We start from the raw sequence: 17,952 nt of genomic DNA, 5'->3' as shown, positions 1-17,952 counted from the left end.
AACATTGTAGATGAATTTATGTGTGTTATGCTTGACATTGAGTCTCTGTTTACAGTTATTCCTAATGACTGGGGTGTCAAAAACATTAGGGCTTTTCTGAATAAGAAAAAGTGTTTTTCAGATGACAAAGTGAAACTCGTCTGTTCGTCTTTTGACGTAGTACTGGAGAATAATGTTTGAGTTTTTGAAAAAGAGTTCTTTCTGCAGAAGGTTGGCATGGCTATGGGGACTGCCTGTGCCAACAGCTATACCAACCTGGCTCTAGTACAATGGGAAACTACAAACATCCTGTGTAATAATGCTTTTTGTGAACATATTCTTTGGTATGTTCGATCTGTGGATGATTTGTTTTTATTATGGCATGGCACCATGGATGAATTGAAAGCCTTTATTGCTTATATGCATACTATCACTGGATTCCTTAGATTTACTTATAATTATTCATTTGATGATACTGAATTTTTAGATGTCAAATTTAACAAAGCAGATTTGAGAAGTGTATCCATGAGTGTATGTAGAAAACCCACTAGAAAAAATAGTTATTTACATAAGCACAGCATGCACCCCAGTCATGTTCTATGAAATGTATTAAAAAGCCAGGTTTATTGATTGATGAGGTTGCACAACAATGATTTAAACTTACAATTGGCTTTTGGATCCCTTAAGCAAGATTTTTTAAGTAGGGGATATAAAGAAGCTGATATTGATTTATGTATGTCTGATGCCTGGAATGAGAGGGCAGGCAGATGTAAGCCTTATTTTACAGAGACAGTGGTTACCACCGGGACCAACACTTCTACATTCAACAGTGATACTTTCAGGATTTCCCTGCAATACTCCAGTGACATTAACAGGTATTGTGACATTATTAAACAAAACTGGAGTATATTACACACCATAGATGGGTTAAAAGGGGTTATTGGTGAAACACCATCTTTCTCATTCAGAAACAACAAATCTCTTAAGAAACATCTTTGTTATAATACTCAACAGCATATGGTTGGTGTTGAATCCAGTAGACTGGGTACATTCTCATGCTGGAGATGTTCAGTTTGTAAACAAATTCATTCTGCACAGGTTTATGTCTATCCTATCCTATAGTTTGAAATAGAACTGGACTTTTATGCAGGCTGTAGATCTATGAACATAGTTTATTCTGCTATGTATGTCATGCTTTTTATATAGGAAAGACGAACAGATGTTTAAAGGACAGGATACTTGAGCACTACAGAGACATCAAGAATAAGAAAGATACAGATGTTTTAGCACTACATGTTATACATTATGGTTCTAAACATACTTTTAGGTTTATGGTATTACAGGTTCTAGACATTAGTATGAGAGGTGGTCATACCTCTCAACCTGGAAACATCAAAAATCTGGACAAGGCCCATGAAAAATAGGTACAAATCTGTATGCTGATTAACATCTAATTTGCATACATAATTACATAACCCCACCCACTCCAATGGAATTGTGGGATACCAACTTTCGAACGCAAATTGAAGAACAGACAACCAAAACATGGCACCAGAGTCCCCCTGCAGCCATTCCAGTGTCCTGTTGCCTGGCTATTTTGCCCCATTTACCATAAACACTAATGTATGCATACTGCTTTACTTCTACAATGATTTGAATTTTATTTTTACATTTTACAGCACAACAATGCAGAAACACTAAAAGACATCATCTGGTAAACAAAGCAATACTGTCTCACAATGAAAATAGGCTTGACATTAAACTTTGCCCTTGAAACTCACATTCATTGAAACAGCATTGAAACCCACACCACATCCAATGAAAATGCATCTGGCCAGTGGTGGATAAAGATTACCTTTGGGCTATTTTCAAATCATTGGCCCCTTGCACACAAAACAAGAAACATACATGTGTTCTTTTCTTTATACACCTTTCTGACTTTATTAAATTATATTCCTTGTATAATACAACACACATGTTAGAGCGTATTTTAAATTTATTGTTTGAACATTTTACCAGTAATCTGTACTGTAGGCAATGAAACAAAACACATGAACCAATAATGACAAAACTGCCCAATTCAGAACTTTTCCATCATAAAAGTCTGCTTCCACACCCACACTATAAATAGAATGACAGTAGTGTAAGCCATAGGCATCTTGCACAGCGTCTCGCACTTATTTTCAATTTCATTTTTTTTTTTTTTGCGGGGGGGACAAAAGGTCAAAAACCAGGGACACATTTTAAACATTGCTTGTATAATTTTGTAAAGTTGCTAGAATAAAATGTTGTGCTACTATCATGCGTTTCACTGGCAGGTTTTGAACCCAGGACTCTATGCACTACATTCAGAACAACATACCACTATCCCAAATCAGCACCTGCCTGAAAATAGGAAGACTGAAACTTAATAGCCATCATTTAGTGAATTCATTTCTCACTTCTCAACATAGCTCTTAACCTCAACACAAAAAACATGGACAAACAACAAAGCCAATAATGGGGGAATACAAATTCAGTTCTCACTTCTCACTCACCATATCTCTGAACTGTTAGCACAAAAACAATAATGGGGGAATACAAATTGTGTGCTCACTTCTTATCATAGCTCTAAACTCTTAGCACAAAAAAATTTTCTTACTTCTCATCATAGCTCTCTCAACTCTTAGTACAAAAAAAAATCTGGACAAAGCTCAGAACATAACTTTCAACTGTTAGAGAAAAAAAATGTTCTCACTTCTCATCATAGCTCTCAACTCACTCAGAAATGGTGGTGGCTAGGGATAGTAGGCTCATTTTACCCTGTACTAAAGGTACAGGGTTTGAGCCTGAATACTTCTAGCCACCAAGTGTATTATATGGGGGCATTTTCACACACACACACACACACACAAGTTATTCCTCTGTTGTTGCTGCCATTAATCCCTGCGAACTGCTGTTTCAGCTTCCTGCACAAGCTCTTCTGTTCCCCATGTTGCTGCCATTAATCCCGGCACGGCGAACTGCTGTATCAGCTTCCATTCCCGCCGTTTCAGCACGGACCACCAGCTTGCAATTCCCATTGTTTCACAACTTAATTCAGACAGCCGGAAATGATGATGTGAGCTCCTTGAGCTGAATTCCGACTGGCTGGTAGCCTGACGGAGCTGATGTCATTGCGCACATGATGACGTCAGCTCCGACAGCGTGAAAATTTTCAAAAAAGCAAAGAAAAATCGGAAATGAAGGGGTGCCACTCGGGAATCATGGCACCCCTTCATTTGGACCCCAAAACTCGGTAAAAAATTAGTAATTCGGAATGGTTGGGAGGTCTGGAGGTGGTGACTTGGTTAATCGGACATAAGGGGCAGAACAGAAATGGATTCTGCTCTTTAATGCTGAAAAAACACCAGGCTTAAATGGGGCTTTCACACTGAAGCCTTTTCTGAAGTCACGCCCTTTGAAACACTGAGTGTGGATGTTGTTTATATTTACATAAACAGGAATTTTAACATGTGTCATGACATATGTATTTTGTATGCATATTTTAAATATTACTTATTTTATCTAATACATATTTTCTAGGCTGTTTTAGATATTTTTGCATAATTTTTCACATATGTTGAACTAATGTCTCTTTAAAGGTTGATTAATTGGTTTTAATAGTGGATGGGTTGCTGTTGTGTATAAATGTCGGTTGTCTTTTAACTAGTTTGTGTAATGAAGCGATAAGCAAATCACGAAAGCGCTTACCTGTATTTTTTGTTTTATTTAATAAATTGTATTTTGCTTTCTAGCCTTGCAGGCTCAGTCCCTTATTTATTTTTATTTTTATTATTTTTACTTTTACACTTGTTTATTATTATTTTTACTTTTACACTTGTTTTTGATACCGTGCCATATCCTGTGCCTGTCTCTTTTTTACTTTAGCAGTCACTTTTGGTGCTTGGGGTACAGTCCTTGGGATACTTCCTTTTGGCATTTATATTACCCATTCACAAGTCCAGTTGTGTCATAAATACCCTCTCAAGGACTTTGCATCTCTTTTAAAACAGAAATAGAATATATTGGAGGGATAGGTATGTATCACAGAGAATACCTCTTGAATGGAACCATATTCTGATCCACATAAAGCAAAGTACTTCTCTTACTCTGTGAATAAGTAGCCCCAAAATCCTTAGCATCCCATCCCTTATGGATAAGAGAAACATGTACATTTTCCAACATGTCCTTCTTCAGCCCATCTCTAGGTTATTTGTATACTGAATCTCTCTGATTACAGCTTAACTGTTATGTGTCCTTAACATGGATGTCAAGACTCTTTACTCAGTTCATGAGATGAATTTCTTAATATTCAGGTTGAAAATACATAACAAGTCGGTTATGATCAGAAGTCCAGTCATAATCCTCTGTATGAAGGCACTGCTTTTCCCCTTCCCTTCTATACAATTGTTCTTAGTTACACATACTACCCTGATCATTTCATTATGTGTATTAATGAATACTCTGTTTCATGTATAGAGGTTTAAACTTTAGCTCCAAAGTCTGATATGTAAAATCACCAAAAATCAGCTTCAACCACAGCTTATTAGTGTTGCAGAAAATGAGGCATTTAGACTGTTCAGGTGTTAAGCACCTGAACCATGTGGAAGCAAACAAAGAACAATAGAAATTCTAAAGAGAAGGTTGCAGACTTCTGGAATGTTGCAGAAGTCATAACTGTAAACTCATACATGCATATATGCAAATAAGCACCAGACTGAAAAGTGCAAATATGTACATACTAACTGTAGACTCTGATATGTATTAACATGTCTCTCAAAGTATCGATAGCACGGCCACAGTAAACATATTATTGCCTAAGCTATCTCCAACTGACGTGCAAACAAATAATAATGCTTACCTTGGCTTCTCCAAAGACAATGTAAATGTCAGAAGCGGGGCTCTTGAATACATCTGGTTTTGTTATGACGAACAAAATGTTCTTCGATTTCCGGATTGTGATCCTTGTAACTCCATGAATCTGGCGAAGACCAAGCTTTGACATAGCCTGGAAACAATGCAAAAAAAAAAAAAGGCAGCCTGTAAATCAGAACAAGGCAGCAAGATAGAATACTCATCTACTAAAGTAAAAACAGACAGCTGGAGAGCAATTAAAATACACTTTCGATATCAGAGGAGCGACAGGAGGATGGAAACAGACTAAGGCAATAAATGCTTGAAATGCCAGGTAGTTTAAATGTGGTACAGAGTAAACACTTTCTTAAGGATTACAAACAGGTAATCATTCTTCAGTGTTTAGTAATTTGTAATCGTACTTCATAGTGCCAGATAATCTATTTTTAACACTAAAACAAATGAGAAGTAATATTTATGTTTTTGAGAAGTAATATTTATGTTTTTTTCTTTCTTTACCACCCGTCCCTCTTTATTCAGGACAGTTTCTATTTTGTCAAGTTGTGTCCTGCCAAAAAAACATGAAAAATTGAAACTGAAAAATTACCGATGCCCTGATTTCAGGACAAAAATATTTCCTAAGTTTCCACTAGTAGCTGAATAAATGACTTATGTTGTACCTGGAACATCTTAATGTTATATGAAACAGCAGAAATAACTCAAATTCTACAAGAGTGTGCATTATTTTGGCACAACACAGAAGTCTGTTCCTTTCCATTGGTTGTGTGTATGGCTTGTGCTGCAAAATCTTGCATTTCCATAAAAAATTGTCCTACTTTTGTCATTTGAAAAGTACAATTATACAATAAACCCCCATTAATATTCCAAAACATGCATGCTGATTGGCCAGCATGCCCATTGTAGATTCCACAATATATCAACGGAAGAAGGTCTGGTCTCCCGGACTTTTTTCCGTTGGTATAAAGTGCTAAAAACATTTTTTTTAACAAATAAAAAAGAAAAAACTGATTAATGGAGACTTTCTTTTCTCCGTTGCTTCCATTTCAAAGCATTGATGTACTGGGTATACATGGGACGCAAGTCCCATACACATGCTCAGTACATCAAAACAATGAAGCAGTGTACCACAACCAGTGGAAGAACAGTAATGCACCGTTATACAGAGACATTATTTAAGAAAAGTATTTTTTTTTCTTAAATAATGTCATTGTATAATAGCAATAACTGACTCTGTGGTTGTGGTATAATTGCCCTCATGATTAAGCCACACCAACCGTGGGTAAATCTTCAATATACCACACCACGTCGGCAGTTATTGCTTAAATATACCATATTTACAGCACCCAGAATTACAAACATGTAGCATTTTTCAATAGTTAATAATTTGCAATGCTCATGCAAAGTACCAAGTAATCTATTTTATCTGTAAAACAAAGGGCAAGCAACTATATATTTTTTCTCTTTGAAAAAAAAACATGCTACTGTATCTGTATAGGAGCCATGAATTTGGAAATGGGTATATCAAAAATAATTTACATGTAAAGTGTTTGCCCACACATCTCTTTAGGTCAGAAACATATTAATTTTGTTGTTTGAGTGGCATAGTTGGCTAATGTACTATGCTGTAGTTGACAGAGGCCCGGGTTTGAGATGTGGCAGGGGGTGATTATTTCTGCCTCCTCCCCTTATCACCAGGGAGCAGGTCTTTAATGCCCTGTCAAAGGCAAAAAATACAGTCTCCATGGGACCTGATAAAATCCCTGGCTGTATCCTACATGAACTAAGGCATGAGCTCTCAGCTCCATTAGGCACCCTATTCAGCCAAAGCCTGAGCACCGGCTTCATCCCAGCTGACTGGAGGACAGCCACTGTCATCCCTCTACACAAAGGTGGAGCATCCACTGACCCAGGCAATTATAGGCCCATCAGCCTAACTAGCCTGATATGCAAGGCCATGGAACGCATTATCATGGACCTTATAAACAAAGACATTGGCAACCTCCAAATGCTTGATCCCACATAGTTTGGTTTTGTCAGAAGGAGATCATGCCTCTTAAACTTGGTTGACTTCTTCGAAACAGTCACCAAAGCCATGGACGAGGTGAAGATGGTGCACAATGCCTACCTTGACCTACCCAAAGCCTTCAACACTATTCCCTACTCAGGCATAATAGATAAAAGCTCCCAGCTAGGCATCAACCCATATGTTACCAGATGGGTAGCTAACTGGCTCACTGATAGAACCCACTCAGTCAAAATAGCCACCTCTAGTAGTAGACCCATAATGAGCAGTGTACACTAAGGGTCAGTCTTTGGGCCTCTAATGTTTGGGATATACTTTTCCAAGGTGCAAGCTAAAACCAGTGGTTTGGGCTGACCAAGTCTGCAGATGACTGTAAGCTGGGCACTGTCATAAATTCTCCTAATGATGTGAACATCTTCCAAGAGGGCCTTACCCAAACTAATGTGCCAGAAGCATGGCTTCAAACTGAATGCCAAAGAAATGCATCAGTATCCCCTTTGTGGAAAATGGCATCCCTACTAATTATCACATTAATAACAACGTACTAAGCATGCAATGAGTCGTGACAGACTTGGGCACCCAGGTTGATAGCAACCTGACTTTTGACCACCACGTTGCCTCCATTGTATGGAAGGCTTTCTACATGGCCCACCTCATAAATAAGGGTATTTCATCCAGGAACAAGGAGGTCATAACATCACTGTACTCCTCCCTTATCAGACCCATTATCAAGTACAATATCCCTTTCGGCATGTACTTTGCCAAGCACATGCAGCAGCTGGAGAGACCACAGAGGTTCCTGACTAGGAAAATCCAGGGTCTCAAACACCTATCCTATACAGATAGGCTAAAACCCTGTTCCTCTACTCAGTCTCATACAGACTGCTAAGAAGTGACCTGTGTCTGGCATACAAGGCTATCTCAGACCCAGCCTTGATGGAGTTGCTGCATATCTGTAAGTCAAACTCCACTTGCGCAACCTGCACACAAGGCTGTAACTTGGTGTGTGACATTAATAGAAGTTGTTGGTGGGATAGATTTGTGTCCCAAAGACTCCCTCATCTGTGCAATAGACTCCCTCTCCATGTCAAACAGAGTACCTCTCTAGTCTTCTTTAAGAGGAACCTGGATGACTGGATGGGAAACAGAAAATACACCTCTGGGAAACTACCTGTGTCCCTGCCGGACAGGGGAAACAGGTGCTGACTTTGAAGGAACATGGGCGAAATTCTTGTCTAGGCTTATAAGGGCCTTTGAGCCAATAGCCTAGTATCATCCTATGAACCTATGAACCTATGTACCTATGAACCTATGAACCTATGTACATAAAGCATTATGCTGCAGTTAGTGTGTGGTTGACAACAGAACACTCTCTTGTTGGTGCATTCGGTATAATATGTGGGCCACTTTCATATACTGAGGTGCATAATAGAAATTCAGTGTGGTATTAGAACTTTGTGTCGTGTACAACCGGGCATTACAGTGTACTGGGCTTTAGAACATAATTCCAAAGAGCAGTGCGTAAGCGGGTGACAAAACGATAAACTTCTAACCTATCTTCAGTCTTTTCAGCTTTATTGCATTCTTAGTTTCATGGCTTATATCACAAGTCCTGGAGAGAGTATTGACATTTATAACCCAGTGGGCACAAACAATGTAACAATTCCACTGGTTAATTAGCTAAGAGACTGCTAACATTGTAAACAGTGATGTTCATCATATTGATAACTGCTGCAGTAGCCTTAGGTATATGGGTTTTATCCTTTGACGCTTTTGAGGATTGAAGGTCAGCATGTGCTTTCCATTGCTGGACAGATAAGTTCCCTTTGGGAAAAAAAAAAACCTTCCTGCTTCTTCATTTTTTTGATGTGCATAACAGTTGTGAGGATAACAGAAATGATACCATTATACCAGTTACCAACCTAGATGATGCAATGCTTATACCAGTTACCAACCTAGACGATGCAATGCTTATACCAGTCACCAACCTAGACGATGCAATGCTTATACCAGTTACCAACCTAGACAATGCAATACTGTTTGAAAAAATTCAGTCAGTTACAAAGGACTCTACATACTGATCACAACACTGCCAGTAGGCTTGGACCCATTTAAGGATGTAACAACAAAGGTTTTGTTTCTTTACAGAAGTGGATCAAGTAGCTAATGTCTTCTCCCAGGGGAAGTGACTAGGTTGCAGAACTACATACAGTTTAGCATGATGAGAAAATCTCGTTAAGGTAATACCTACACTATTGTCCCACACTGTGTGCCTGTGTGAAACCAGCCACATGTCTACTCTACTCTGTCCCTGCCCAAAAAGGTATAATCATTATTAGCAGGGTGATGAGCTCACCAGACATCCACTAGGTCCAAATCTTGAATCATTAGCTAAAGCTGCCTCATTATCTTAGCAAGTGTCCCTACACCAGTAGGGTGTCTGTCAAACCAAGGGTCAATGATTGCATTAAAGTCCACCTGAGGAGTATCCTGTCCTGGAAAGGTTGCAATGTTTTGATGGTACTAGCTAGATCCCATATGGGGGGGCTAATGGTATCATCATTTAGGCTGTAAAATTGCCCAATAACTGTTCCCATATTGTGCATGAAGAAACAGGATTAACCACCTACCCACTTTATCACTAAACTCCTTCTCCAACATCCATTTGAAGGTCCTGTTCAAAAAGTACCTACATCGCTTTTTGCTAAATTTTAACATGACAAAAAACATTTCCCCAGCCACTTGGCAAACACTGAAGTAGTCAGGTTCTGTTTAACCTTGGTTTCCTGAAAATCAACAAAGTGGAAATGCTGAGGAATTAAGGTACTATAGCATTCACCCACCAAGAGGTAAACATCCCCTTTACATCCCAGCAAATAGCCTTGAGCTCTGTCACTGAAACACCCTGGCATGGTTTGGTCACTTGGTACAGACCAATGTTGCTTGAACTGTTTATGTTCTGATGTGTAGTATGCACACTGGGCTTGACCAATTTATCATAGAGAGGCCAAGTGCAGAAGTTGTAAGCACCATAAGAAAAACTTACTCTGCTCCAGTACACAACTGATCACTCTCAATAAGAGACAGTTCTAGAAACACACATAACAAGTATGAAATCTCCCCATATGGCTGTCCTCTAAGGTAGGGGGAAAATACCCAACTCTACACTTAACAGTGAATTGGACCAGCAACGGGAACATTAAGGTCCCCTTAGGGCTGTCCTTTACTACACTCAGACCTTAGGATTTCAGCAGAACTTTGCATAATAACACAAACCTACATGGCCTATAGACATTATCAGCTACCTGTTAAAGTAACACATATATGCTTTATCCAAAAATTCCAACGTTTACTATACAGCTATATAGTCCAAGGAAAGCAAGATTCTATTGCATAGACTTAAAACCCACAGTAGACTGGTGGGAACCCCAATGCTCAGTAATGTCTTCTGCTCCCAGAAGGATCAGGCTTTAATAGGTGTGAAACAAGAAAAAACATACAGTACCCATAGGGAATCTTTTCGACTTTCCCTGTAAGTTTTATGGTGCAGACCATATGCTGTTTTGACTGACATTCTTTGACCTACTTTGGTTTCAGTAGTTTCTTCCATTGATATGGTCTCTAGAAGTGAGCTCAGTTTTGACAGATCTCCACTAGTGACTGGTATGATGGCACTGGTTATGTTATCCTTATAATTGTTATGCTGTTTGCTTTGCATATTGACATCCTGCTTGTCCTCCCTATTGCAGTGTCCTAATGTCTGGTCACTTACTGATGAATATGGTAATTTAGGCAGCACCAGTGGCAAAGAAGGAAAAGGCCCTAACTATGACTAAGGTGACTGAAGTTAGATAAGTGGCTTGGGCACCTGTTGCAAGTGGTGTGGGCAAGGAGAGGAACATACCTCTCAACTGTCCATATTTTTGCCTCATATTTTTTGTCTGTTCCTTATAAAATTTGTGGTTTTGTGGATTTTTGTGGCAAATCAGTGAGGACTGAATTCCATAAGTATTGACAGGCATTTGAGTTTCAGACTTCACATCCTTCAGAAAATTCATGGTAACACAAGACCTTTTATTTTAGCAAATATATTTAAAATGTGACCATATTTTTGTGGCTTTGTCCCCCATTATTTTTAGCTTTGTCTAGATTTTTTGTGCTAATAGGTTGAGAGCTATGGAGAGGAATGACAAGGCTTAAACTTCCTCACCTCTCCTAGTGATGAAGGTTGGGGAGCATGTGTCCCAAATATACTGACCTGGTAAAATATCTGGGAAGCTGGGCATACTTCTCATCCTTTGAATACTAAAAATCATAGCACTGGCCTTTTAAAAAAATCATAGCTGAGGATCAGAAAGAGCAGCACTTTGTAATTTTTCATAATGGAAGATTTTTACATACCTGACCCTATATAGTTAGTTGCAGGGAGCCTCTGTATAGGCATAGTTTATTTATTTAATAAGGTATGTACCCATAAATAAGTCGACTTTATAAGGCAAATCAGTAAATCCAGTAACAGCAAGGATAAGTTTGAAGCTCATAATCATAACACTATGCCAAAATCATAGCAGGTGAGAAGTATGGAACCGGAAATCATAAGGAGGTGCTGTCAATAAGAGGGTAGAGCTGTGTCACATTGGACATAGAGACATATGTGCACTGATTGTGCAGCCAACTGTATGCCAGTTTGCTGGACAATACGGATCTTGTGCGGTAGAAAAACAGTATCCTAAGCCATTCAAGCCTCTGCTGACAGCAGCATTAGTAGCTCTCGGTCTCAGTCATTTCCCACAGAAGACATATCATCACCAGTATGTGGAGAGCTAGTGACCTCACCCTAAGAGGGATTAAATTCCTCAGCAAAACCATACAGTGTGTCTATTGCAAAAGCCACAGAAGGTATCTGCAGCACTGAGATGAGTTTGGGATGGATGAGAGCCATGCTGCTACAGAGGAAGCCACATCCCAATCTAATGAAAGAGTTACCTTCCGAGGAAAAAACAGTTGAATGTCAATCAAGCATTTTCAACATTATTTTGGAATAGCCGCATTCATTTTTGTTCAGATAGTCAGCTAATACAGACATGCAATAGCAGTGGTCCCAGCAGTGGTCTCAGCAGTGGTCTCACCAATAGTCTCAGCAATAAGCCACATATTACCCAGACTTTCCAAAGCTACGCCTCATCATCAATTTCCATCTCTCCTTACCAGACAGAACATTGTTACAGGTTTAGGAGATTATACAGTGACCTTTAAAACAATATCTTCCTTGAGTTCAAAGACTTGGGAACTCTCCTACATGACCACATTGCACTTCTCTGAAACACTCAGCATCTGTCTTCTAATCACAACACACAAAAAACTCTCCTACATGACCACATTGCACTTCTCTGAAACACTCAGCATCTGTCTTCTAATCACAACACACAAAGTTCTCCAGAAGATATTTACTTTCACCACATCAGACAACAGACTGAACATCCACCCAGCTGCCAAATGCCAAAACATGACAATGGTCCTGAATACATACCAACCAGGTCACGTAAACAAACCTCACCGATGATCTTACTACCCCACCTAGTTCCTAAAGCCACCGGTTACTATCACTAATAGATAGAAGGATAGACAGAGTGAGACAATCTCCCAATAAAAAGTAACTGTTAATTACAGAAATAAACTTACTATAGGTACTAGCTGTCTCTCCACCCTTACTGACTGCAAAGCCCATGAGACTTGCTCATCATTGCAGAATTTTGATGAAATAGGAGTAATCAACCTTAACTGTCTTATTTTGTTGTGCATTGAATTTAGTAAGAAAGCAGGACTGTGATTTTCTCCAGGGTTGTATTATCTCAGAGTCAGAAAATTTAGAGGAGGGGGAAATGCAGAAGATTTGCCGATGTGTAAAAACTCTTTTTTTTTGTTACTTTCAGTGATGTGCTTTGCCAGCTGGTTATTTTCTGTAGTTGCTGAGTCAATGATTGGCCACATATCTTTAAAACCTACCTGAATCTAAGCAGTCCCTGCCTCTAAAAGAAGCAAGGATTGTGCTAGCCCCCCATAGCTTGATCACCTTATCCATACCAAGTTCCACACCATATCCTTGCAAGTTATACGTCCCATCTATGACCCAGGAAACCCATAGCTCTTATTTAGGTTTACTGGAGACATACCTGATTCAGCCCAACACTACCCCAATATAAACTTGGAATCATACACAACCACTAATAGGCAGGCCAAATGATGACTGGATTTTATTAACACAAGCATCCTGGACAAGATAGTCCATAGGCGTTCTAGGAGCACAAACATCCTTGACCTGTTCCTCACAAACATGACAGAATGCTGCCCCCCCCCCACTGTAATACCCTCATTGGTTAGGTATGGCCATAAAGCTGTCTGCTTTGAAACAAAAATAAAATGTGGGATCCAAGTAAACCTTGGTACTTTTAAGAATTATTCTAAGGCAAATTTCCTATTATTAAGTGACACCCTAACAAAATATCAAGCCAGAGGAACCCTGTACAATCATGTTAATGGCTGCATTGAGGCAGCTGTACCTACCCAGAAAAGAATACATGACCAACTCAAAAAAACGAGCCACCCTGGGGAATTCCAACATCAATACGCTGTACAACAAAAGAAAGAAAATCATGGCAAAAATTAGGAAGAACAATACCTAGCAAGGAAAATACTCCATTGTCAATCTAAACATGCAACTTAGGGGACTAATCAAGTATACTAAAGCTAAGTTTGTGATAAAAACCCAGGCCAAGCACAGTTGTAATGCTTTCTTCAGCTATGTCTGCATCCTGCCAAACTAATCGTAAATGGAGTCAACTATACTGAACTGGAAGATATAGTCAATCTACTGGCCAAAAACTTTAGTTCCCCAATTTTATTTCCTCTCCCCCCAGACACCCCTCAGGAGATACCCTGCACCATAACTCCCCAACTATCACTAGGGGACAGGTCCTCAATACAGTCTCCAAGACCAAGAGCACTGCATCAATGGACCCCAATAATATCCCAGCAGACCTCTTTAACAGCATGAAGTATGACCTATCAAGGCCACTAGAATCACTATTTAACTGCAGCCTCCAGACAGGATCTGTGACAAGTGAATGGAGGACTGCAACTGTCATTCCTCTTCATAGGGACAGGCCATCTACAGTACTGGGTAATGATAGATCCATAAATTTAAGCAGTCTCATATGCAAGGTCATGGAAAGAATTATCATAGAAATAATAAATAGTGAAACAGGAAACCTTCAGTCATTGGATTAAACTCAGTTTGGTTTCATCAAAGGCAGGTCATGCCTACTCAGCCTGGTGGGCTTCTTCGAGAAGGTCACCAAAGCAATGGATGAGGAAAAACAGTGCATACTGCCTACCTTGACCCAGCCAAAGTTTTTAACACAAAACCTCACTCAGACATTGTTGACAAAGTCACAAAATTAGGTATGTCACCTGCTGGGTAGATAGTTGGCTCACAGATAGGACACAAGAAGTTAGAATAGGGGCAGTTACTAGCAGAGTCCCTCAGATTTTAGTGATAGGGCAGTTCTTTTTTGGCATCTATTTCTCTGAGGTCAAGACCAACATAAAATCCTCTAACTGACCAACTTTGCACATGATTGCAAACTGGGTGCAGTCATAGAACCCCCCCCCCATGACACAAATATCCTCCAAGAAGGCCTGACAAAGACAAATAACTGGTGCCAGAGCCATGGTCCAAAACTTAGTCCTAAGAAATACATAATAGTATCCTTTAGGAAAACAGCTATCCCCTGGAAACTAACTCCTAAGAGAAGACCTAGTGATCAGGGATCTGGGAATGCATGTGCACAGCAACCTGGCCTTTGACCATCATGTGTCTACGGTGGTAAAGAAATCATTCTATGTTACGCAACTTATAATCAAGGGTATGGCATCTGGGTCCAGAAATGTCATTGTTCGCAGTACCAGGCCTTCACCAGACAAATTATTGAGAACAAAGCCCTCTTCAGTATGTACCAGGGCAGGCATACGCAACAACTAGAGTGTCCACAGTGGTTCCTCACAAAAAGAATACATGGCCTAAAGAACATGTCCTACATATACCGCCTCAAACTCCTATCCCTGTACTCGGTATCCTACATTTTGCTGAGAGGTGATCTATGCCTGGCCTAAATGCATCTTCTGATCTCAGTCTGATGCACCTGTTACATATCTGCAAAACAAACAGCATCAGAGTTACACATACACATCAACTTCAAGATTGCTATATGGAGTAGGAGGGATATTCTCAGATGCCACAATCTCAGACTTAGAAAATGTTTCCTATTTTTATATGCAAAGTGTTCTGATCTGTGAATATTTATGGCCCAACGGGAACACATATGTTCCTTTTTTTGGACAGAGACCATGGACAGGTGTCACGTGGCTAGAAGCTGGCTTATAGGAGAATATTTTTTCACATCAATGATTACTGAAACACTTCTAGACTCAATGCCTGTTGCTGCTTATAAATTGCTACTCCAGATTAGAGGCAAGCATAACAGTTGGCTGATGAGAGCAGACCTGTGAAGATTAATGTCTCTAGTCCATTCTGAGCTCTGCACCACTAAACTCTTGATTGACAAGTACAAGAACAGGACAGGTTGATGACTGAGGGTTACCAGAAGGACCCAACATACTACGATCGTATCCTGCAAATACACAAGACCTCAGCTTCATGCTAAGAAAAAGGGTAACATCCTCAGTAAATTTCACATGTGCTTAGGGCAGGGATTAGCCCCAAATTCAATTGCCTTGAATAGATGTTTCAACATAACAGATATTACAATACACCAGGTTTGCCTGCAAAGAATATTACAATTTCTATTCGCTCATTCTAAATTCAGCTTAGCCAATCTCCCTTTTCATGAACCATGAGGATTCTGATAAATTAAGAAACTCTCTTTAGGGTATATTCATTTAAGTTTTTTTTTTTAATTGCTGATCGCTATATTTGAAAATAATTCCATTCAGCTGAACTGCAGAAAAAAAGATGACTCAGCAAGACCCACAGCTATTTCAGAGATTGACTAGATCATAAAATAGGTGTACTTCTGCTCTAAGAATGCAGAGATATTATTCAGTGTTTCTTAATAGCTCAAAAGTTGGATTTACAGACTGTTGCTGCATATCATTTATGAATAATTATATTAAAGACAGGCCAGCATACAAAAACTAGGTTTCTCTCTGGGTGAGTACTGCTTTTTGATTTACATTCTAGATATAAACTACAGTAAAGAAATAAATGCATTGAATTATATTTTATCAAGCTCTGACAAGAAGTCAACACACTTTTTTCACCTCATAGCCTAGCATGATTACATTTTTGAGCAAGCACTTGGCTAACAATATCCTGGTATGGTTCTGCAAATACTTATATTTCTTTCCTTTCAACAATTTCCTAATTAAGCAACATTGTCATAAGGCACACATGCTTGTAAATATAATGAAAGTCTATGCTGTCCTCAGTGAGTTCAGATGGGTCTATATTAGAACATCGAAATTTCACAATTTCGAATGTTCTAATATCTACCCCTATTCAGCGAACACTGAAAACAGCAAAACGACAGAAAACCCAATTTTTTCCTAGGGAAAGAATTCGGTTGTCCCTTTCTGTCATTTCGCTATTTTCAGCGCTGTGGTGGAAAGTTACGGGTCGGGTTCAGGTAAGTGTGCGATTGGGCATGGGTTAGGTGAGTTAGGGTTAGGGCGCGGGTTATGTATGTGTGCGATTGTGTGGACGTCAGGGTTAGGGTGGGTTAGGTGAGTTAGGGTTAGGACGCGGGTGAGGTGAGTGTGCGATAGTGATGGACCTTAGGGTTAGGGTTTGGGTTAAGGTAAGTGGATAGTTAGTGGTGTTTGTACAGTTTAGTGTAGGGTTAGCTATAAAACTTTAGGTGTATGTGTGTGGATGGCTGTTTGTTTGGTATGCTTGTGTTGTGTGCATGTGTTTCAGAACAGCAAATTTTTTCCCTAGGAAAAAATTCGCTGTTCTGCATGTTCGATGTTGTCAGCGTTCGCTGAATAGGGATCGATATTAGAACATTCGAAATTGTGAAATTTCGATGTTCTAATATAGACCCAGTTCAGATAGACAGACCTTTCTTCAGGCATATAAAAAAAGGACATTTTTTTTAAGTTGAGTCTACTTTAATAGATATGCAGCACCCCCTCCAAGGAAAATATTTAAAAATCCTCACTAAAATCGGCTGCCTACCTGATCTTTTCAGAATGTTTACTTTTCAACATCAGTTTGGACTTCAAATGAGAGCAAAGGAATTACCAGTGAGCCACTAGGTAGTAGTAGAAAGCCACAAAATGTGGTTGACAGTTGACACATAGTTTTTGAACCTTTATTTGTGAATTTATCTTCTGGATTCACTCTTGACTTATGGCATTTTGTCATTTGTATTTTGAACCAATTATGCATTTCCATGGAAGAGCAAACTCTGAGAATAACTACAGATCTTCACAGATTCAGGAAACTCAAAGCAATGTTTGGCCATCAGATCTTATCTTAGGAAAATCCTAGTCAAGAGTTAAGGCTCACAGATCACTGTCTAAGCTATATCTGTAACTTTCAAATCTCAGTATTGCTAGAGCTTTTGGTGAAGGTGGGTGTCCAGTAACAGAGCACATGCAACAGCACTTTACTACTTTACCACATTGATGTCAGGGACTCATGTATATATATTACAGCTCATATTAGAATAATTACTTCAAATGTCATGATAACTATTACTGCCTTATGATTTCAAAGATTTATTAAAGCACTTTTCACAAAGTAAGGTACATCCACAAATCATAGCAAGACTTACAATACTTGAAGCACAACTCTCTTGCCACAGGAGTGTTAGTTGGACCTCTCCTTAGGTCAAGAACTTACAGTATTCTTAGAATGTTAATTGTACTGGAAAAATCAAACAAAATATTTTTAACTTTTTCTTGGGGGGGTGTCTTATGAATGAAGGGTATTTGACCTCTCTCATTTTGTTTTCTTTTTTAAACAATTGTTT

The 17,952-nt window shown here is 39.2% G+C and overlaps 1 protein-coding gene across 1 annotated transcript in view; it reads right to left on the bottom strand.

The window, feature by feature from the left end:
• The window catches only part of LOC122797185 (serine-rich adhesin for platelets-like), an 801,622-nt gene that overhangs the window by 115,548 nt on the left and 668,122 nt on the right, over positions 1–17,952 (bottom strand). Inside the window, exon 6 of the mRNA XM_044066008.1 lies at positions 4,862–5,008. Within this exon, the coding sequence (XP_043921943.1) occupies positions 4,862–5,008 (147 nt within the window). The remainder of the gene's footprint in view (positions 1–4,861; positions 5,009–17,952) is intronic.

Source organism: Protopterus annectens, chromosome 3.part0, assembly GCF_019279795.1.
Source record: "Protopterus annectens isolate FY-2018-M chromosome 3.part0, PAN1.0, whole genome shotgun sequence".
NCBI lineage: Eukaryota > Metazoa > Chordata > Ceratodontiformes > Protopteridae > Protopterus > Protopterus annectens.
This window is presented reverse-complemented; position numbering and strand designations above follow the sequence as displayed.